This window comes from Lissotriton vulgaris, chromosome 3_1, assembly GCF_964263255.1.
Source record: "Lissotriton vulgaris chromosome 3_1, aLisVul1.2, whole genome shotgun sequence".
Taxonomy (NCBI): domain Eukaryota; kingdom Metazoa; phylum Chordata; class Amphibia; order Caudata; family Salamandridae; genus Lissotriton; species Lissotriton vulgaris.
In genome coordinates, this window is record NC_141689.1 from 803,811,931 (window position 1) to 803,835,264 (window position 23,334).

The 23,334-nt window shown below is 43.9% G+C and overlaps 1 protein-coding gene across 1 annotated transcript in view; it reads left to right on the top strand.

Moving 5' to 3' along the window:
• Nucleotides 1-23,334, top strand: part of SLC27A6 (solute carrier family 27 member 6) — a 541,371-nt gene that overhangs the window by 76,891 nt on the left and 441,146 nt on the right. The window contains exon 2 of the mRNA XM_086961119.1: nucleotides 5,156-5,365. Coding sequence (XP_086817245.1) covers nucleotides 5,156-5,365 — 210 coding nt within the window. The remainder of the gene's footprint in view (nucleotides 1-5,155; nucleotides 5,366-23,334) is intronic.

Sequence of the window (23,334 nt, forward strand, 5' to 3'; positions counted from 1 at the left end):
ATGGGAACGGAAATGGTTTGAATCTAGGCTTGGATTTACAGTTGTTTCGTTGTCATTGGCGGGGAAAAGGGGGTATGTGATGGCATGAGTTGTTCCCAGTTTTGAATGGGGCAGTTAGAGGGGGATTTGCCCAGATGTTCTGCTTATCCATTTGGTGGAGAATGACCTGGTGCAGTGTAAAGGCATGGCTCTGTTGAAACAGATGAAGTGACCTCCTGGAGATCAAACAGTAGTGGTCGGGTTGTTGAGTGGTTTGGTCGGAGTTTATTCCCAGGCGACAGTGGAGGGGAGCGGAGCGGCCAGCCACGATAGATAAAGCGAGGAGGAAGATCAACTGGGACATGCGTTTATTTTGTGACGGGGAAGGAATTGGGAGATTGGAGCATCCGAAGCTGCGCTATGCAGCGGTGTACTTTTTTAGAGAGGATGGAGGGCATTTGTCCCGGTACGGAATGTAGTTGTATATTATTCAGATCAAAGAGGTTTTGGATAGGACATTGGACATACGCAGATATCAGAGGCATCAGGATCCCTAGTTGAGGGGGGGGGGGTCAAAAGTCCTTGAGCCGGATTTTCTGAGTGGCATTTTTTCCCTGGGTAATTGTTGGCAGGTCTGTTTACAGTTCAAGTTTATTGGTTGGGGTAGGTCGCTCTGGGAGCATGCAGGAAGGGGAAGTAGCATAGGAAGGTTACATAGATAACTAGGTTAGGAAAGGTTAGGAAAGGTTATGAAGTTGTGAATTTAGGGGGTTAGTAAATGGTCACAAAGGGGAAACTTTAGGGGAGGGGGTGGGGGTAAGGTAGGCAGAAAATATTTAGTGAAGTTTAGTTATGTACGGCACAGGCCAAGGAATATGTTTTGTAAGGTGCACCTGTCTACAATAAAGCTGCCTTTTAACACTAACAAGCTGATCTGTGTTGCACCCCATCCTCCCCCCACTGGGCTTTGGGGGGGGGGGGAAGGCGGTCGACCAGCGAGAGTCCTGCCCCTCCCGGGGTTTTGGGCCGTGAGGTGTAGCCAGAGCCCAATTGGGCTTGTTGAGCTTCACCTGGGCTAGTTTGGGGCTGGGGACTATATAGCCGGATATTTTGTGCCACTAGCCACCATTTCGGTGGTAGTGATTACGACAGCCGGCTGGGTTGGCAGGGGAGCAATTTTGTCCGACCCTCCCTGTTTTTTTAAAGGGGGGGGACATCAGATAGTGGTTGGGCTTGGTATAAGAAGTAATTTCTCATGTTGGGCGGGTTGTTGGGAAGGGTTGGGGATGGGTGCACCGGGTGGGGAAGCATATACGTTTTGGTTGTCGCTTGAAGCAGATGCTGGGGTTTAGTACATGGCTTGTTTGACATTTGGGGCCGTTTTTTTTCTCCAGTTTATTGGTTGGTGTAGGTCACTCTGGGAGCATGCAGGAAGGGGAAGTAGCATAGGAATGTTACATAGATAACTAGGTTAGGAAAGGTTATGAAGTTGCAAGTTTTGGGGGTTTGTAAATGGTAGCAAAGGGGAAACTTTAGGGGGGGGTGGGGATAAGGTAGGCGGAAAATATTTAGTGAGGTTTCGTTTTGTACGGCACAGGAATATGTTTGGAAGGTGCACCAGTCTTCAATAAAGCAGCCTTTTTCACACTATCAAGCTGGTCTGTCCTGCACTACCCCCCCCCTCCCGTTGGCCCAATAGGGTAGCTTGGCAGCTGTCGGCTGTACCAGCTCTTTTTCACCCATGCTGTTCTGTCTGAGTAGGAAGGTCATGATAGCTTTGCCAATGCAGAGACCGGTGCCCCCCTCGCCCTTGGGGACCTATACCTTGACCACCTCCAAACATCCAGTAATCTCACCTATAGATCCGTGGTACAGATTTAACAATATACCTATCACGAAAAAGACAAAAACACAGCCCTACTCCAAGGCATTGAAACAAACCCGATGCCACCTATTAATATGTCCTATCCACCCAAATTTAAGGATTTCCTTACCCCTCTTTATTACTAAAATATACACATTAAAGCCCATACAACTTTCTAAAGCTTCACATGAATTCTTCTGTATTGTCTAACCTAGAATTATTTACGTTAGAATCATCAAAACTGTGTAACTACTACTAAACTCCAACTCCTCTACATCACTGCCTGCAACTGCAACTCAAGTGTTTCAAACTTGAACTCCTATTTTATAGTAGTAATGAGAAAATGTGCAACTTTGTGTCTTTTTCTCTATTTCCTTATTAAATTATCAAATCCAGCAGTGAGTGCGCTCAAACGATCTAGTATTATTTCTTTGTAAAAACCTAATAGTTAAACCATATTATCATTTTTGTAAAGAAATTCTGGTCAAAAAACAAAAGACTAGTTTTCATCTTAATTAAAATTTCAAGTACACCTTTTCTATTTAGTATAGATGTTATTTATTTTATTTTTGCTGTGCTTGGGGGCTAATGGTGAAGTGCTGCATTTTGCATTACTTTCATCTTGCATCATTGACTTGACAAGTGGTCTTCGCAGAAAAAGTGAAGGTTGTTACAGGCATTGAAAACCAGCATGGTGGCAATGTTGAATTTCCATCTTTGAAGATGCTCTGTGCTGGATCCTTGATAGCAAAACGTAAAAGTCCATGAACGATGGAGAAAGCCACGAGGGAACCCAACTTTAAACGATTTGCTTTAGGTTGATAACTGATTTTTAGGTGGGCATTGATACTATGAAATAGAGGCTGAGGTTTCAAAGCCTGACTAAAGTGGGATTTGTTGGGCACAATACTCGCAGTCCGTGCTTAATTTGTAAATAAATAAATAAGTGCCAGGGCCCTCGTCAGGAGGCCACTGCAGTTTGCACCATCCATTGCTCAGCCGGTGTTGCTGGTCAAACATTCCTACAAGTTTAGCACTTCAAACTATTTAAGGCCCCAAAAGCTATATGAATGCTCGGGTGGCAGGTATTGGTAATTTTTTGTGTATATTCAAACAACTGTTATGTTCTTCTCTAAATGAAACAAACAGCTTCACCATGTGGCAGACTGTCATAAGGGCCGAGCACCAGAAACCACGGCTCAAATTAAGCACTGCTCACAGTGCTTCTTAATGACCGTGCACTCTAATGTTGCTGAAGGATAGGCCTCAAAGTCACAACTTTTCCATTGCATGTTGTAAAGCCATCCACTGTGTAGGTTAATTTTCTGTGGTTCCTTTCCCATAATATTGTCAATTGAAATTGCGATTCTCATATTAACATGACTAGAGTATCTGGATTTCATTAAAGACTCGGAGGCTAACATTATACATTATGCATAAACCTTTAATGCAGACCCCAAGACCCCAAGCAGCCGCATCACAATACACAGGTTCTAAATAAAACACATTATTTATTGTCTCTTTTAACTATTTCTTTACAGGGTGTGTTTTTAGGCGTGGTTCAACTCCCACCCCCTTCCCCACAACACCCTCCCTTACTGATCTTCAATTTATGGAGATTTATTCCCCCTTTTTCCTCTTATCAACCCCATTTCTTGTTCCCTTTATGTGGACATACCGAATGTGCTAGTTAACGATGTAAACTGTCATTATCCGACGGTCATTATCCTGACCGATCTCCGTTACACGATTATACGATGGATTATCCCTCGCTTCAAGCCGGGTTTGTCCCTTCGTTTAGGTATGTTTGCTTCTGTCTGCCACAACGTTTGACTTTTTTTCATGCCCAAACTTAGTTGAATTACCTTTTATCTTTATTGTGTGCCTCGGCGCTCGAGCCCTCGCTTCCCTTGAAACGCGACACTTCTTTAGAGGAATGAACCTTAGCGATTACAACTAGACGTGTCCTCGTTGCTAAGGTTCTTTCCTTCTTTACCAATTACACGCATGCCGGTACACACAACGGTGTTTCCATAGCGACCCTGCATTCGCATGCACGGCGCTTGGAGAACTACCGACAGTTGATTCTTGTCTTTCACATTTGGGGACTCATTCACCTATTTTAAACATATTGCCTCACATCTTCGTACATATTTAATACCAGTTTTGCTCTCATTGGCCTGTTGTTCTCTATTGCCCCCCTCCAAAAAAGGGCTTATTATCTAATACATCGAATATCCTCATTCTAAAACCTCATTATTTTGGGGCTAACTTTATAATGTCTAGCAGCGAATCAGATGAGGCTTCTGCCCCTACAGCAAGTTTTGGAAATGATTCCTTTAAGAAAATGCTCCATAAGGAGATAATCTTGTTTGATGGAGAGTCTCTCTCATTTTATCCCTATAAAACTCCCTAATGAGGATACTAGACAACCCCTACAGGAGAGTGTTTTAGGGGGTAAAAGAATGAAAAAGAGCAAACACTGTGAGAGTATGGGAGGTCTTGGCACCTCAAGAAATCAAGGAGGTCCTAACACCTCATGGCCCGATGGAGGTCTACGCACCTCAAAATATATGGGTGTCCTTGGCGACACGAATGATGCAGGTGTCCTAAGCGACACACAAGAAAAAAATTCTCAACACAGCAATGGAAATGACGACTCGGATAATTCTGAATTTATTGACGAGTATATCCTCGATCTGAATGATAACGATCAGGATTTCAAAGATTCCTTTGAGGATGCTCCATCTTCTTCGAAAGACGTGATCCTTAACTAATTAGGCGAGGAAATGCTCTCGGCCCAGAACCTTAAACATCCACGGAGCTTAGAATGGACTCCAGAGGATCACGTTGCTAAGTTTGTAAAGAAATGGATTAGAAACCCTTTGGAAAGGGAAACACGCAACGTCCTGAGAGCTGAATGTTCTAGGCCGAGCATTGGAGATCAGTCCTGCTACACCCCAAACCTGGACCCTGACTTGATTAAGTTTCTTTATAAACTAGGGCGTGACCCTAGGAAAGGGATTGAAAAATCTTTCAAAGGGTGCCAGGATCGTATTCTTGGCGTACTTGGTCCCCTCACTAGAATCCTGGATTCGGCCGAAGAGTCATATGGAGGGCAAGTCACAACTTGCCCATTGCATGTTGTAAAGCCACCCTCTGTGTAGGTTAATTTTCTGCTGTTCCTTTCCCATAATATTGTCAATTGAAACTTGAAATCTTGCTAAATAGGAAGATATACTTTGACTGCATAATAGTTGATACAGTTATTGATAATACATTAATCCTTTTTTATGTTTCTTTCTTTAACAGATATGCTTGGAACGCTGAAAGAGATTTTGCCCAGTCTTCAAGAAGACAATGTCAGTGTGTGGGTGATGGCAAATGACTCTACTTTGCCAGGTGTTCGTTCAGTTTTGGAACTTCTTGAAGTTGTCCCAGATGATCCAGTGCCATCTCATCTCAGATTTGTTGATAATATAAAATCCCCGTCTCTTTATATTTTCACTTCAGGAACAACAGGTAGATACATTTTAAAAACGTTTTTGTGTGCAATGAGTGTATTGTTATTTTGACACCAGCAGAAGCCTTGGGAATGCAAATTAGAATGACGACTACAAGCAATGATGTTCAACAAACTGGGAACTTCATGTCCTTGTTAAATATCTCTGAGAGAGGCATGTATTTGACTATAGCGTTCATAGCAACAGTGCCTTTTCATATTTGCCTTAGCATTAACATTTGCCGGTATATCTAGTACCCCTTATTTAGTCATTGAATACCCTTTCCTTTAGATCCGGACTAAAACATCTCATGCAAATGTATGCGCTCTAGGGGATATCAGCCGTGATTTTAACTGTATTTATATCAGGAGTCTTTGCATCATGATGGCTTACTTCGCATTATAATATAATGCCTTTCTTTTGCTGGTGAGGTAAGTATATTATTTCGGAGAACCAAGTGCATGTAGAGTGGGGAGCTATAGTTAATGGAGTGTGGCGAGTGACATGACAAGACTGTGCACGGAGGTGACTTACAGTAAATTGAAAGTGGTGCATAAATTATAAATGTATGTTATAACTGTTGGTGTGTAAATCGTAAATGTAAGTTAAAATTGGTGGTTCATAAATTATACATTTAAGGTACAACTATAATTTTAGAATTTCTTATTTTTTTGTAGTTTAGGTTGGACTTTTATTGAAATAAAGTTTTCCTAACAATAACTAACCTGTAACCTTTTGTTTTTTTAAATTACAATTGATTGTTTTTTAATTTTTTTAATTAAAACAATGTTTCAGATCGTAGAGTAGATTATTAGTTGCGCATCACAAGTTGAGGTTTATAGAGTATAGTGGAAGAGTGTCGTAGACTGTTGTATCGTGGAGTGACAGATGGGAGAGGCGTAGAGTTGATTAGTGTACACCGGAGTAGTGTAGAATACATTGGCATAGAGTGGAGTGGTTCACAGTGGAAAAGTGCACAGTGGTGTGGCATACCATAGAGTGGCAGATAGTGGAGTGGCGTAGAGAGGAATAGCATAGAATGACGTAATGTAGACTTTAGCCACCTAGAGTGGAGTGGCATAGAGTGAAACACTGTTGTGGAGTGGCATGGAGTGGATTGGCATAAAGTGGAATACAATATAGTGGAGTGTGTAGTGGTGTACAGGGAAGTGCCATGTGGTAGAGTTTAGTGGTGTTTCAGTATAGTGCCGTAGACTGGAGAGCCATAGAGTTGAGTAGCTTGCTTTACAGTAGAGTGGAATGGCATAGAGTGGAATACTGTAGAGTGTAGTGACGTAGAGTGGTATACAAATAAGTGAAGTGGCGTAGAGTGAAATACTATGTAGTGAATTGCATATTGTGAAGTGGCATGCAGTAAAGTAGAGTGGCATAGACTGGCATAGACTGTAGTTGTATAGAGATGAGTAGCATGTCGTACAATAGATCGTAGTGCCATAAAGTGGAATACTGTAGAGTGGAGTGGTGTACAATGCAATACAGTAGAGTAGTGTCATACACGGGAGTGGTATGTCATAGGTTAGTGTGGAGTGGCATACAGTACGGTGGTGTAGACTGGAGTGTCCTAGAGTAGAGTTGCGTATTGTACAGTAGAGTGGAGTGCCATAAAGTGGAATGACTTAGATTAGAGCAGTGTAGAGTGGTGTAGAGAGGAGTGGAATAGCATAGACTAGAGTTGCGTGGAGTGGAGTACAGTGGAATAGCTTGCAGTGGAGTGGCAGAGAGTGGAGTGGGATAGCTTACAGTATAGTCACTTAGAGTGCAGTGGTCTAGAATGTAGTGGTGTACAGTGGATTGGCTACAGTGAGGGGCCGTATAGTGGATTGGTCTAAAGTGGAGTGGTGTGCAGTGAAACCACATACAGTGGAGTGGCGTAGGGTGGAGTGCCGCGGAGTAGCATACAGTGGAAAAGCATGCAGTGCAGTGGCATTCAGTGGAGTGCCGGAGAGTGGAATGGCATACAGTGGAATAGCCTGGAGTGGCATAGAGTGGAATGGCGCAAAGTGGAATACCGAAAGAGTGAAGTTGCATACAGTGGAATAAGTAGAGTGAAATAGCATACAGTGGAGTAGCGTAGCGTGGCATAGAGTAGAATAGCATAGAGAGGAATAGCGTGGCGTGGAGTGGCGTAGAGTAATGTAAAGTGTACTAGCATAGGGTGGAGTGGTGTACAGTAAAACAGTTGAGTGGCGTAGAGGAGTGCTGTGGCATAGAGTGAAGTCCTGTACAGTGGAATAGTGTTGGACGGAGTGGTGCACAGTCAAATAGCTTAGAGTGGACTACAGTGGGGAGGCATAGTGTGGAATAGTGTAGATTAGAGTGGTGTATAGTGGTGTGGATCTCAGTGGAATACCATAGAGTGGAGCGGCAGAGTAGTGTAGAGTACAGCTGAATAGTGTATAGTGGAGTAGCGTACATTGTAGTGGCATACAGTGGAGTAGCATGTTGTACAGCGGAATGGTATAGAGTGTAGTAGGGTGTCTGCCTTTTCAAAACTAAAACGCAGCCATGTTGTTTTAACACCCTTTCTGTGTTCTGGGTTATGAGGTGCCGGGTTTTTAGGAACCCGGTGGTGCCAGGGGATAACACCTGAAGACCTCTGTGTTTCTGTGGTGCGGAACAGGGAGAACTCAGTCTTCTAGGTGAAGTCAGAGATCGAGTTTTATTGGCTGCAACAAAGTAACAAGTGTCCTAGAAGTACAACAGCACGGGTCGTAGATTCTCAGGAGACTGATCGTTTTTACAGAACCAGCCTTCTCCTTATATACAGAAATAACAGCTGCAGGCAAGAATTCTTGAGTTTACAATACGGTCATATACATATTTCCACAATAAAGCAAAAAGCAAAGTCATGACGGCCAACCCACATTTTAGATGTCCAGTTCGTGATGGATTACCCAGCCAGGCCCAGAACTCCCATCAGATATCGATGAAACCCCAATAAAATCGGGCACCTCCTCATCGTAAAACTAGCCATAAAAAAGAAACATGGACAGGTGTATGTGTGTGGATAACATGGTTTGTATGTAGTGAATGGTTTATGGCATGTTGTGCCTTGATGCTATCTTACTCGGCCACTGGGCGAGGGACTGCCTGAACAGGTTTGGCTGGAGGCAGTGGAGTCCGCTCGGCCAGGTCATGGGGAAGTCAGCTAAGGTGGACGTGTCCTTTCAGATCAAACTCGGCCTTAATCAATTGACTATATGAGGGCAAGCCACAAGATGGATGCCGTTCACAAAATGGAGTCTGAGGGTTCGGGACGGAAACCACGATTTAAGGGTGACAGCATCACTCAATCATGATGCAAATGCATAGGGATAATGTCCTAATCATTACCGGTCTGTAGACACCAAATTCGTCATGGTACGATGATATTTTGTGACACGAGCGTTGGGCCTCTGAACCATAAAAGAGCAGGGTCCAGAATTTCAGAACCACAGACCCTCCTTTTGCCCTCATATTAGGCAATAACTCATGTCAGTCTGAGTCCAAATCTGTATTCATGAAGTCATGGAGATGCTGCTGTAGCATCATCCTGTTACTCAATTCGTCCCTTGACACAGGCTTCCTAACACATGATGTAGCACAGAGGCCACATATTGCAGGAGCGCACTGCACAAACAGGCTGAACAGGAACAGAATGGCTAAGATCATCCCAACGAATATCAGTGTTTTCCATCCCCAGGCAGAGATCAGTTCCCAGAACCACCCTAGCAAGGACCAATCCCCTTTTTCCACATGAATGGAATCCGAGATTTTGTGCAGTTTGGAGATGGCCTGGTACACTGTCGGGGCATTATCAGGGATGAAAATGCAGCAACTGGATTGGATCACTCTACATACACCACCACGGTCTGCAAGTATGACATCTAGGGCAACCCTATTTTGAAGAGTCATAAGTCGGTCTGACTGGAGCTCTGCAGTCAAGTTGCTAAGGGCACCAGCCGTTTCAATCACGGCCGATTCAACTACCCTCGTCAATTGGCGGAGGTTCCTGCTGTTCACCATAGGCCCCCAAAACGGCAGAAAACCCTTTGCGAAGTCCCCAAACTCTTGACCCGCAGTGTCGTCTTGACTCACGACACCCCTAACTGTCCTTGTCCGATGGTAATCTGCCTCGGCCGTGTAGGTGGGTGGCAGCAGAAACGCGATAAAACACGTGCCAGAGAAGTCAGGGGGCAACCATGTATATGCTTTGTCATGGCAGACGAAGTAAGTACCCTTAGCCGCTAAGAATGGAGGGGATGTCTGAGAGGAGAAAACATAAGTCTCAGTACAGACACTTTTCCCTAACTGGGCTCTAGGGTTGTTACCATTTCCCTGCAAACATAGGTGACCTCGGTGGGGTACTATCCAGACTGGGGAGGATTTCCTTGCTTTCAGACTCTCAGCCAAGGAAATTCCAGATTGAGTTATATTCCATCTGCTGTAAGGCGTCAATTCATCTTTGGGAGTCGTTCTAACTGTGTCGATATCTCTACTCATATTTCTGATTCCTGCCACTAGTGCCTTGTTGTTTGAATTTTTCCCTGGAACATATGGTTCAAGGGAAAACAGGAACATGGTCTGGAAAGCCCACAGAGAACCAAAATAACTAAAAGGCAGGAGGAAATACGGAATACCCTTATCTGTGGTGTGTGGCATGAGTCCACATATCCAACAGTTCGTAGTGTTCATTACAGATTGGTGCTGGTGTAGGAGTTGGACGAATGAATTATTTACAAATTCTAATCTTCTGGCAGACTCGTGTTCAGGTAGGGGGTGAAAAGAATGCGGGGAGACAGTAGGCGGAGGTGTGGGCTGAGTGTTATGTACAAGGGTAACTCGAAAGATGAACAGAGCATAGCCAATAAAAAACATTATTATGCTACACAACATTAAAATGCATATGACTAAAAATCCTTTTCTTGCCATCACAGCTCAAACTCTCTTTTCAAAGTTCGTAGATCTAGCAGGTCTCTCTACCCTCGGAAACTCCATCCTCTAGTTGCTGCCCGCGGTGGGAGATTGATTCTGCCAAGGAGTGCTTTCTGTTAAGCCCAGGGTAATTCCCTTGGACCAACCAGAACCATTGACCTAAACGTCTCCAGCTGCACTCCCCAGACTGTCAACCGCGACCCTAGCAGCAGAACCGGATGGCGGTTCGAAAATCAAAAATGAGCAAGTTCCCGGGGTGAGAGAGCTGTATAATCAAAAGGAAAAAATGTTTTTATTTGTCCATAGTCATAGGTCTTGGCCTCAAGTTATAGCGGTTTCGGCCACGTGCTGTGTGATCTGCAAACAGTAGTTCAGGCTCAGTAGTGTCCAATTGCATTGACGGTGCCACAGATCCTTGCAGAATGCGATCACTCTCCTTTTCTGTACCAGTTCCTTTCAAACGTGCATCGCTGAAGGGTGCAAAGCGTGGTACGGGCTCTGACTCCGAGTCGGCGACGCCGTCCTGGACCCACCGGTCATATGGAAGGGGCAGCGGGACCCGTTTACAGTGGGCGCCGTGCACCCAATTTTTTTTCCCGTGGACACGTACTGCAGAGCGGGTAGTTAGCAGGACTTGGAAGGGTCCGGTCCAGCGAGGCTCCTCGTTCTTGGTTCGCCTGAAGTTCCGGACTAGGACGCAGGAACCAGGTTCGATGGCGTGGCCTGGATCGTCAGACGCCAGTGGAGAGGAGCTGTGGACCTGTTGGTGTAAAACACGCAATTTAGTTGTCAATTCGTACAAATAGTCAAGTAATACAGGGTGCTCTATTTCACTGAGTTTCTTCGGCCTTGGCACTCCCCATATGTTTGCTGGGCGCCCGTACAAAATTTCGTGGGGGCTAAGTCCCAGTCTAGAATGGACAGTCATTCTTGTAGATAGGAGTGCTAAAGGCAGGGCGTCAGGCCATTTAAGACCTGTGCTGGCTTGGATCTTGGCTAGTTTGAGTTTTAGGGTGCCGTTGTAGCATTCTACTAAACCAGCTGATTGGGGGTGATTTGCAGCGTGGAACTTCTGGTGTATGCCTAGACACTCACACACTCTCTTCATCACTCGTCCCACAAATTCACTTCCATTATCACTCCAGACAATTCGAGGCATACCATACCTACGGAAGAATTCTTTGACCAGGGCTTTGGCAGTTGACAAGGCAGTGTTGTCCTTAAGGGGATACGCTTCCACCCACCTGGAGAAGGCGCAAACAACAACAAGCACGTATTTCAGATTGTTGCACCTCTCCATGTGGATGAAATCGAGCTGCAAAACCTCGAACGGGTACGTTGGAGGCGCAAAATGACCAGCTGGAGTTGGAGTTCCCCTACCGGGATTGTATTTCAAACACACCATACAGTTCTTGACCACATTCTCTGCGCATTTCGGGATTCCGCTATTCTGCCATACTGGGGCCAACAACTTACAGATTCCTTTCATACTGATGTGAGCCATCCCATGAGCCATCGTTACCACTGCAAGTACATATGCATCGGGTAACAGCCATCTTTGATGCTCTGACAAATCGACCCAACAACCATTCGCATCCAATCTACCCTTGCTTTCTCTCCATTCATTCACCTCTTTCTCAGTCGCCTCGGACTGTATGGACTTCACACTTTCAATGGTGTCCTCACACATACCCACATCAGCAATCCATCTCGCAGGACCCACAACATACATTCGACTCATTGTGTTCCTTGCAGTCTCTGTCGCAACTTCATCTGCAAATGCATTCCCACGACCAACATCATCTTGAATCTTTCTGTGTGCACTGCATTTTACAATCGCAACTTGTAGTGGCAAGGTCAGTGACTCGAGAAGCTCGTTAACTAACTGACCATGCTGTATCTTTGCACCATGCGACGTCAGGAACCCACGTTCACGCCACAATCGTCAAACTGTGAGCCACGCCAAAGGCGTATTGGCTATCAGTATACACATTCACTCGCTTTCCTTTTGCCAACACACATGCTCTTGTAAGTGCGATTAACTCGGCTGCTTGCGCGGAATTATGGGGAATGCGCGCTGTCTCTACAATCGTGTGCAATGTTGTCACCGCATATGCTGCAGTCGTATCACCATTTGGCAACTTGAAACATGAACCATCAACCCATAAAGTATCATTACATTCAGGAAGGGGAGTGTCCAGTAGTCTTTTGTCTCTTCTTCTGTCCTAAAACAGCAATCATGCATTTCGACCTCATCTGTCTCTGTTGGAGTGGGCAATAACGTGGCAGGGTTGAGTGTATCGCACCTCTTTATGTGAATGTGACTCGCTAATAGTGTCAGTTCATAACTTGATAGTCGAGCACTAGTTAAGTGCTGTGTCTTCGTTCTGTTTAGCAAAATGTCTACTGCATGCGGGACCTCAACGATCAGAGTGTTATTCATTAGTAACCCAGCAGACTGTTGAATACAGACAGCTGCTGCAGCAGTTGCCCTCAAGCAACTTGGTAATGCCTTAGCTACAGGATCTAGAGTCGCTGAGAACTACGCGCATGGACGCTGTTTGTCCCCAAAGGATTGTGTCAAGACTGATAATGCACAACCTTCCCTCTCATGGACGTATAATGTGAAAGGCTTACTGTAGTCGGGGTTGCCCAACACAGGAGCCGAACACAATGCAACTCGTGAAAACTCTTCTGACAATCTTCAGACCAAGGCACAGGATTGGGTGTATCCTTACAGATTAGTGCCAGCAAAGGTTTGGCTACCAATGAGAAATTTGGTATCCATTGTCTGCAATATGATGTAATGCCCAAGAAAGCACGCACTTCTCTCTGTGTCCTCGGGACACCTAATTTCGTAATTGCCTGTATTCTCTCGGGGGTCAGTCTCCTTCCCTCCTTCGATAAGATGTGACCTAAGTAGGTCACTTCTTGTCGACAAAATTGTAATTTCGAAAGGGAGACTTTGTGCTTCATGTCACATAAATGACGCAACAACGACAATGTGGCTTCCTTGCAAATCTCTTCAGTATCTGCAGCGATCAGCAGATCGTCTACATACTGAATCAGAGTCGCACCATCATGTAGAACAATCGTGTCAAGTTGTGATTTCAGAGCTTGACTGAATATAGATGGACTTTCACAGTAGCCCTGAGGAGTGCGTTTGAAGCGGAAGCTTCGTCCTCCTAAATTGAAGCCAAAAATATCCCTGCTCTCCTCAGCAATCGGGATGCTGAAGAAAGCGTTCTTCAAATCAATCACCGAAAACCAAGTGGCTGAAGCTGGAACCATTGTCAATAGGGCAGTAATGTCGGGCACAACCGGAAATTATGGCACAACAATTTTGTTCACTTCTCTAAGATCAATCACAAATCTGTACACAGGTGGTTGCGAAGGATCAGTACGCTTTAAAACTGGCAAAATAGGACTGTTACAAATGTTTCCTGTCGTCTCTTCAATGACATCTTTCTCGATCAGATCGTAAACGATCGCGAACCAAGCTTTTTCACATTCGCTAGAGATCTTGTATTAGGGAATACGTGGCAACCTAACGTTATCTCTCAATGTTATGACGTATGGTGCTATCTCCAAAAGACCCACATCATTAGAACCAGTAGCCCAAAGTATATCTGGAAGAGATGACAATTCAGTTGGAATATTTTCTTTTGACAAATACATTGGTGAAATCCCTTTCTTACCTAGGGTAAGTTGTACTCCCGAAGGAGAACAGTACAAAGTCGCATATAATCTCTTTAACAAATCCAACCCTAACAAATTTTCGCCACAACCTGTTGTAAGAATGAGGGGTGCTTCTAATTCACATGGCCCAACAGAAAGTGACATAGGACTAGAAATCGGGTTCCTAACCGGGGCGCCAGAAAAACCTACTGAGACATTCATTTCGCCAGACAAAGGTGCGCCAGGAAGTTTTGAGTGCATAATCGAACTTTTTGTAGCACCAGTATCCAGCAGAAAAGGTTCTGACGCTCCTGATGTAATCACCTCAACATAAGGTCCATTCTGATCTACTGGAACTGAAACAACTCCCTCTTTGTCCATGGCTGTCCTAGCAATCATTACCCTCGTTCTCGTTTTCTGCGTAATAGTCATCAGCATAGTACTGAGTTGTCCTAGAAGACGCATTATTCTGTTGGTCAAAGCTGTTCATAGAATTCTGAGGCGGGAAAGAAGTAGTATTCTGGGGGAAATTTCCACGGCCCCTACCCCTAGGAGCCTGTTGAACACCTCTACCTCTTGAACCAGAGACACCATTCAAACGTCGCGATAGAGCTGGGCAACTATTCTTGAAATGACCCTCTTCTTTGCAATACGCACACTGATTCGGACCATAAGGCAAACACTGTTGAGAAGACTCATTTCTTTGGGAGTTTCTCGAATACTGCTGTAGTTGCTGATGATCAAGCTGACTAGCTGTGCGAGGCGCATAGGCTTGCTGGAGAAGGACTTTAGTTTTCAAATCTTTTGTCTTTTTGTCTGCCTTATCTAGCTCGTCTTTGCGCCTATTTTCATAGTACTGGGCTGTGGCCAAAATCTGTGCTGACGTGGAAACAGCCCAAGCACTCTCTGAATCTTTCAATTTATTACATAGTTCTGGAAGCAGATTATGCACGAACTTGTCTACAAATAATCTTTGGCCACCCTCGGTAGCCATATCCTGACCACTATGATCGACGAAAGTCTCTTCAAACCTCGTAAAAAAGTCAGACACATTCTCATCTTTTTTCTGCTTGCACGCAGATAACTTGTCCCAATTCACACGCAATTCAGGCATTAAAGTCTTCATATAGGTTATGATCCTACCAGGAAGTTCAGCTACTAAAGGCTCGGGTTTAGAACCACCAACTTGTCTAGCATCAGCAGCGGCAATATTAGCCCATGTGTCACCTAGTTCTTGAGCATGATTTGTATGACGAATCTTACTCCATAACGGTTGTGGGACAACATTCCCGAACAACATGTCTACATCTGCTAAATTCATTATACATGAGCTTGCAGTCTGTGATAACTCCTTATAATACCCTGCAGGATTTTTACGGGGATCAGGCAACATCTGTTTGAGTGCTAAAACTTCAGATCTTTTCCAGGGGACATGTACCCATACACGCTGGAAATGTGGTGGAATTGGTGGATTTGCATTCGCGTCACCTTCCCTCCAAACTGGGGGAACCTCTCTCATGGGGTACTGTCGCGCCTTTTTCCTACATGACATGTCATCATCATATAGTGACCTAGATACATTTCCCTTACTCCTATAAGATAACAATAAATCTATTGCTCGTTCAACATCGGCACCTGCAATCAGGCCTTCATAAAACTTGAAACGCATACGGAATAATTCCTTCATTTTGCGTTTTGGATCATTTGTCTCCAAATCTTCGCAAAGGTACACACACATCTCTTCGAATACATATCTCTGAGTGGGTGCATCCCATTGACGGAAGACTTCCATAACAGACTGGGCATCATATTTTACAGTGTCGGTAACCCATTTACGTGCTAACTCATTCAGCATTTCTCTTTCCTCGTAATCAGGCAGTTGACTACGCAATTGTCTACGTCCTGTTTTAGGGGTCGTTTTAGGCGACCCAAAAAAAGGTGAGAACAGACCAGTGACAGTACTTGCCACTCTCTGTCGAACAGAAGGAGAAGCTTGCGGAGAGGCAGATGTGCCAGAAAAGACAGGCTGATGTAAAGAGGAAGTCGAGGCAATGGCAGAGGAAGTCGAGGCAGTGGCAGAAGCAGTATCATGATAAACAGTCGGAGCAGTAGGCAAAGTCGCAGAAACAGTAGACGGAGTATGTAGCAAAGGCGGCGGCCCTTGAGAAGGCTGCGCCGGAGAAGTAGGAACCAGCTGAAGAGGAGCTGGTGCTTGTGCAAGAGCTGCATTTCGTGCGCCGGGGCGCGGTATAACAAAACGCTTCAGGGTGCAGTAATACTCGATGTATATGGGGGTGGTGAATTCAATAAATGGGACATTAATGGATCTTTCTCGGATGTTCCCTTTGAACCTTGTCCTTCATGGGGCAACATTGGGTAGCATTTATCTACTGCTAATTTCTTGCTTCTGAGCATTTGTTCACTCTCTTGCTCTTCCTCATTATCCCTGTATGCAACGACGGCTTGCACCATTGACATACCTCTTTTATTTTTCTTAGCTAATTTCATTTCTTTCTGTTTGACTCTTTTCGCTTGTGGCACAAAGAAGCCAAACATCGCCGGCCGGGCTTTCTTCTTAAAAAGTTTGACCTCGAGGTTATCTAAAACTTCTGCGTCAAAGCTACCATATTGGGGCCATTTGAAAACACCATCCTTTCTGGTGTATTTCATCCATACCTCATTATATGTGATAGGACCTACTCCGTGCTTTATATAGAGCTCATATGTTGGAGTTCCAATCGGAGGAACCGGACACGAATCCTCTAATCGGGAGTCCTTACTACAACCAAGACAAAACAAGTTTCCAAGTCTGCTAAGACCAGGCATCTTCGCTCACTAGTCTAGCTTCAAACTTCAAAGGATTATCGAATACAATATTTTCGTGAATACACGAATCCCTTGGTTTTGGCGCTTGCAAGTTCCAAACAAGGTGTATCTCAAAGATACCAAAACTAAGAACAAAACTAAGGACTGGGAGGCGCTCCACTTATACTTAACTGAAGTATTGAAGATCGATGACGTCACTAGAAGACTCGTCTATCGTTTCGCTCTACCAAGGATCACTGGGTCCAAAACAGGGCGATAGTCAGGGCAGCAATCCTTCGTAGCCGTCGGGACGCGGGGAACCTCGCAGCAAAGACCTTCGGAACCACGTCGACATACAGGGGTTGCTGAAGTGGCTGGCCGTCCTCTCTAATTTTCACACGAAGCTCCTCACGAATATCTGGCTTGGACCGATACCGCTTGATACCGCCCCGAGTTGGGCGCCAACTGAGGTGCCGGGTTTTTAGGAACCCAGTGGTGCCAGGGGATAACACCCGAAGACCTCCGAGTTCTCCCTGTTCCGGACCACAGAAACAGAGTCTTCTAGGTGAAGTCAGAGATCGAGTTTTATTGGCTGCAACCAAGTAACCAGTGTCCTAGAAGTACAACAGCATGGGTCGTAGATTCTCAGGAGACTGTTCGTTTTTACAGAACCAGCCTTCTCCTTATATACAGAAATAACAGCTGCAGGCAAGAATTCTTGAGTTTACAATACCGTCATATACATATTTCCACAATAAAGCAAAAAGCAAAGTCATGACGGCCAACCCACATTTTAGATGTCCAGTTCGTGATGGATTACCCAGCCAGGCCCAGAACTCCCATCAGATATCGATGAAACCCCAATAAAATCGGGCACCTCCTCATCGTAAAACTAGCCATAAAAAAGAAACATGGACAGGTGTATGTGTGTGGATAACATGGTTTGTATGTAGTGAATGGTTTATGGCATGTTGTGCCTTGATGCTATCTTACTCGGCCACTGGGCGAGGGACTGCCTGAACAGGTTTGGCTGGAGGCAGTGGAGTCAGCTCGGCCAGGTCATGGGGAAGTCAGCTAAGGTGGACGTGTCCTTTCAGATCAAACTCGGCCTTAATCAATTGACTATATGAGGGCAAGCCACAAGATGGATGCCATTCACAAAATGGAGTCTGAGGGTTCGGGACGGAAACCACGATTTAAGGGTGACAGCATCACTCAATCATGACGCAAATGCATAGGGATAATGTCCTAATCATTACCGGTCTGTAGACACCAAATTCGTCATGGTACGATGATATTTTGTGACACGAGCGTTGGGCCTCTGAACCATAAAAGAGCAGGGCCCAGAATTTCAGAACCACAGTTAAGGCCTCAAATATAGGTAAGTAATAGTTTTATTGTTGTTCCCTACCTATTACCACATTATTAAAGTGTTAATAATGAGATAAAGGTATTTATATTTTTATGTATATTTTTTAAAAGGTTTATGAACTAACACAAGTGAAAGTAGCACTGTGGTTATATTAAAAAAAGACAAATACACTGTAGTAGACTATACAAGTGAAATACAGTGTAGTACAGTATATTTTTAATTTTGTAAGAAATGCTATTTTTTTTAAGTAGTGTAATCATTTTCAGGTGTTACCGGGATACACCATAGCTTCTTGTAACGAGACAAATGTATACAAAATGTATAATTCACTGTTGTACACTGTTTGTATGCCAATGTGTTTGAATTTTTTTTTACATTCTTTTTATTTCAGATTTTTTAAGTACTGGAGTACTTTCTAATTAGTACAGTGATACTCTGTAATATTTATTTAAAATATATAGACATTTATGATTACCTACCACTTACCTATATCTAAGGCTCTAACTCAGAACTCTGGCAAAGTATGGGTAAAACAACATGGCTGCCTTTTACTTTCATAAAAGCCAGCCATTACCCAATCATATACTGCCATGGCATTGAAATGTACCACAGTAGTTTCGTGAAATTTTGCAGAATTTCACGAAACTACAGCAGTATAAAGCCGCCACTGATATCACTAATATTTAGTGCCAACTAAATTCTAAACGGTTCAGCGTATTTTCATGAATCCCCTAAAAAGATCTTTTCTTCACTAAAATCTATATGCATACCAAATTGTGTGAAAATATGTTCAGACAATTTTGCGTTACGTCAGTCTAAAAAGTCCCAACGCGTCCATTGAAAACGCATCTTGGGACCACCCTTTTTTCTTGCTTCCCTTTGTCGAATCGTTACAAAACTTTGCATTGTCTGCCAATGCAGAAAAAGAAATACGTCTGCAAGTTTTGTGGAGATTTATTAAACGAGGACAGTTATTAGTGAGCAAAAATCTGAGCAAAATTCAGAGAAATTCCTGCCTCTGGGAATCCTAACTATGATGAAGAGTTGCATAGGCATCTACAAACATGTACAAATAAATAGTTAATAGCAGATTCCTAAACAGAAAAAAATAGGACCGGGAAGAAGTGGAGTCGACATGGTGTACACAAAAGCCAAAAATAGAGCAGGAATTGCAAAAATAATAATCACTAATGTGCATCCTCGGGTCAGAACCAATTGAAATTACCCACTGAATGGCTGAACATCAGGTGTCACAATGAAAGAAGTGGAAATGTAATTTTACGCACGAAAGACAGCAAATTAAAAAACTAACCAAGAGCCTATTTAACAAGGGGAAACTGCGGAATGAATTGTACAGCTAGCTTTCAGCGTGGTAAGAATGAGATCAATTTGGCCACTGGAGGGCGTAATTAAATGACAATGATTAGTAACAAAATGGATAGAATTGGTAAATAGTGGACTGAAAAATTCGGGACTGTGACCATTAAGTCTGAGCTATTCAGATCGAGCCCTTTACCCAGTTGGGCACTGAGAAACATATTGCTCAATACAGAACACCACCAAGCTAATAAAACATTGAGAAAAGAGGAAATGATGGGAATGGCAATGAGCAACGTGAAATTCACGTAGTGTTTGAATGGAATCGCAATGCAACAATAGAAGAGGAAGCAAACCTGATGCATTCCACATTTCCTGGATGGCACAAAGGCAAAATGATTGGCGCAAGTGACAAGAAACAAGTGCCACATTGTTGAGATAAATGGCCTATGGAATAACTGTGGATACCTTCCAAAAAAACTTGTAAAAAAAAGGAATAAATGTAGGCGTTTCACCAGGTTTTTAAATCTGTCCTCCAAACAATTTGCTTTTATCACGCATCATTTTCGCTGGGTAATAAAACTACAAATAAACGACATGGTCAAGGGGATATGACATAACTTTGTAGTGAAAGAAAAGTCTGTTGTAGCATCCTCTTCAGCTGGGGAGCATGTAAGCCGACTATGCCAAACACGGAGCTCTGGTTTGCACGTATTTATTATTCAGCATGTAACGTGTTAACTAAACGCACTGCTTTACAAACTTTATTAACCATATCCAGCCACACCCAACAGATTACTTAATGCTTGTAAGAAGACCAATGAGTACCACTGGAAGCCTTGTATGCATAAACAAAGGATATGACATTTCCCCCTTTATTAAATAAAAATCTCAAACAGATAAAAAAAAATTATATATAACTCCTCAATGAGTCATCTAGGTGCTCGCACCAGTCTTCCAGATCTTGTTATACGAGGTAGAGGAGGAACGTTTTCATTTGGCATCTCTGGAGCAGAGCCAGATGCTTGACTTGGGCACTCAGGTGGACTTTCCTTACTCATGAGTTTGGAGCAGATGAACATCGAGGCAACTGCTTAAATTGTGACGAGTCTCTGGTTATGGATTTTCTAGATGGTTGGACTTTTATCATATGTCATTTTCTCTCCACAACTCTTTGTGGTACTGCAGCAAACAGAGCGTCAGTCTTGCGTGTCTGCGTTTGCTTGACAAGAGCGCAGACTTCTTTCTTAAAGACCGTGTTTCAAGCACCTCCGCGCTTATTAGCTTAATCCTTCATTTTGCATTTGCGAGAGGTGTCAATGGCCCATTTCTCAGCAAGGTCTATTGACTGGCTGATGGTCCATTGAGGTATCTTTGTTCCAAGAGCTCTCTCGAACAGCAAGGTGGTAGGACTTTCTCCTGTCCTGGATGGAGTAGTGGAACAGTAGGCACGGAGGGCTGGGCGTAGATCGAACTTGAGGTCGATACCTTCTAGCGCAGCACGCTGAAGAAACCCTTTTGAAAGTACTCCTAAATCGTTCAACAACGCCATTTGATCTTGACATTACAGACGCCACCAGGGTTACTCCACTTGTTGGAGTACTATGTGCCGGGGCGCCTGCTTCAATCTGCTGACCTTGCACTGGCCTGTGTTCAACGCGTTTGGAGAGCGAGGGCTGGTGGTCGTACCTTCGGTTATCTGGCTGCGAAACTCTGGAATTCGCTCCCTCTCACCATGAGAGCAATGCCGAACCATCTGGCATTTCGAAAAGCCTTAAAGACCTGGCTCTTTCCCCCGCAGGTAGTCTAACTGTTGCTGTTCACTGTTCGCTCCTGGGTTCATGGGGTTTCTGGTTGCGCTGGAACGCCTCGTCGCTGAGGCAGCTACGCGCATTACAAATCCTAAATAATAAATAATAATGTGCCTATAAAAAAATGTGTAATTTTCTTATGTTTGATGTTCAAACAATTAAGCAAGACTTTGAACTCTCTGCTATTGAAGTGTGTACCGTTGTTAGATTTGAGAATGGAAGGAACCCTGCATGCTGCGAACATGTCATCAAGCCTCTCGAAGGCTTTGTCATGTGTGGTTGATGATAAGCAGGGCCACTGGAATTATGCAAATAAGAAGGCTGCTGCGATTTTTGCATGATTTTAGGACAATGCCCAAATGATCTTTGTTGCTTCATTTGGCCATTCTCTTTAGATTTATGTTTTTCTTTGCCAACGGCCAATCCTACATGCGCACAGCAGTCTGTGACTGACATCGCACATCCATCTTACTTACTGTTACTCGATGATGTTAACAAGCCTTTAGAAGACTGTTTTATTTCCACTTGCCTTAGACGATGTTGCTGTTTGAGCTTGTGGGAGTGGTTAGAGTACCTCTGTAACTTTCTGGTATTCATCTTCTCTCTCTGTGATGCACTTGGTTCTCCTTTGCCTTGAAAACCGTTAGGAAATGTTTTTCTTTTCTGCACGCGTTGCATATCTTTCCAATGGTGGGACATTTACCTTCATGTGGAAAGGAGAATCCTTGGTGGAAACACAATTTATTTTATTTCAGAGACATCACTCTATCGGCTTCTGCCTTGTGTTTCGGCTTACTTTTCATACTTCATGCTGATTCATTTTGGGTTGTTCCAGCTTCCATATCAGTAGCCTGTCGATCAGTATGCTCCTGTACTCTTCCAGCCATGAGCACTTTCTGCAAACTGAGCATTTCTCGCAGTATGTGTCGTCGGAATGAATCGGAGAGGCAACCATCGATATATCTTAAGATGCATGGCTTCTTCATCATTGAACTCCCTGAACTTGCAGTGCATTATTTTTGGTAAACATATTTTATTGAAGGTTTTTTTAGTCAATACTATCCAGTTCAAACGTGAACACAAGCGGTTGTGATACTTTGCACATGTCGAACATTTGTATTCCTAAATAAGTCGATTGAACATCCTCAAACGTACTACAACACCAACACCGGCCTTTCCATTCCTGTTCCTTTTGAGTTGTTCCTACTTTGAATGTGTATGAACTTTCTCTCATCAGGTAGCCATGTCCTTGACTGAATAATGGTTGTTGTGTGCTGAATATATAGGAGAGGGGGCTTGGTAGAGCATTGGAAAAAGTACAAGGAGTCAGCCCGGGGCAATCAGCCAGCATCGGTGGGCACTTGTTCTCATTACCATTAGGGGGTTATAGTCGGCGACGTCCCCTCCCACTTGCAGTGCTTTATGAGCGTATCAAGTCTATCAAAAGAACTCAACCATCATTAAACCAGGGTGCTGCCATGCTTGGATAAAGGTACCTTTCATAGTCTACATTCGTCATTGCATTGAACTTGGTTTCGAACATTTTCTGTATTTGATGGTATGATACTTCATCAGCTTGTTATATTGTCTTTATCACTTTGTTTACTCTGTGACCTACTAGGTTATTTAAGTATATGATGATCTTTTTGTGATTGGCTTTTTCTGTAGCATCTATGAAGTCACCAAATGTTTAGATTCAAGCAGTCCATTTGGTACCAATATTCTGCTCTTTGGCGGTATCAAATGGAGGCGGTGGTTTTAGAAACGCGGAGGCATTGTATTTTGTGCTGTTTCCTACTGGCACTGAGAGTATATGTTATTCAGACAGCATTTGGCCTTCAGCATCGGTAGCACCTCTGCAAGCATCAACCTGCTCACCAGTACTCGGGTTGTCACGCCTGAGATGCTGTGGACGGGCGCAATCTTCCTTCTTCACTGTGAGTAATGGTTTTGCTTCTTGCATGTGTTCTTCACTGCTCTCCGCTTTATGCATTGTACCTGGCTGTTACTGTCTTTAGCCTTTCTGATTTGTATCGATGCTGGCTCTGTTTTACACTGAGGCACAGTATC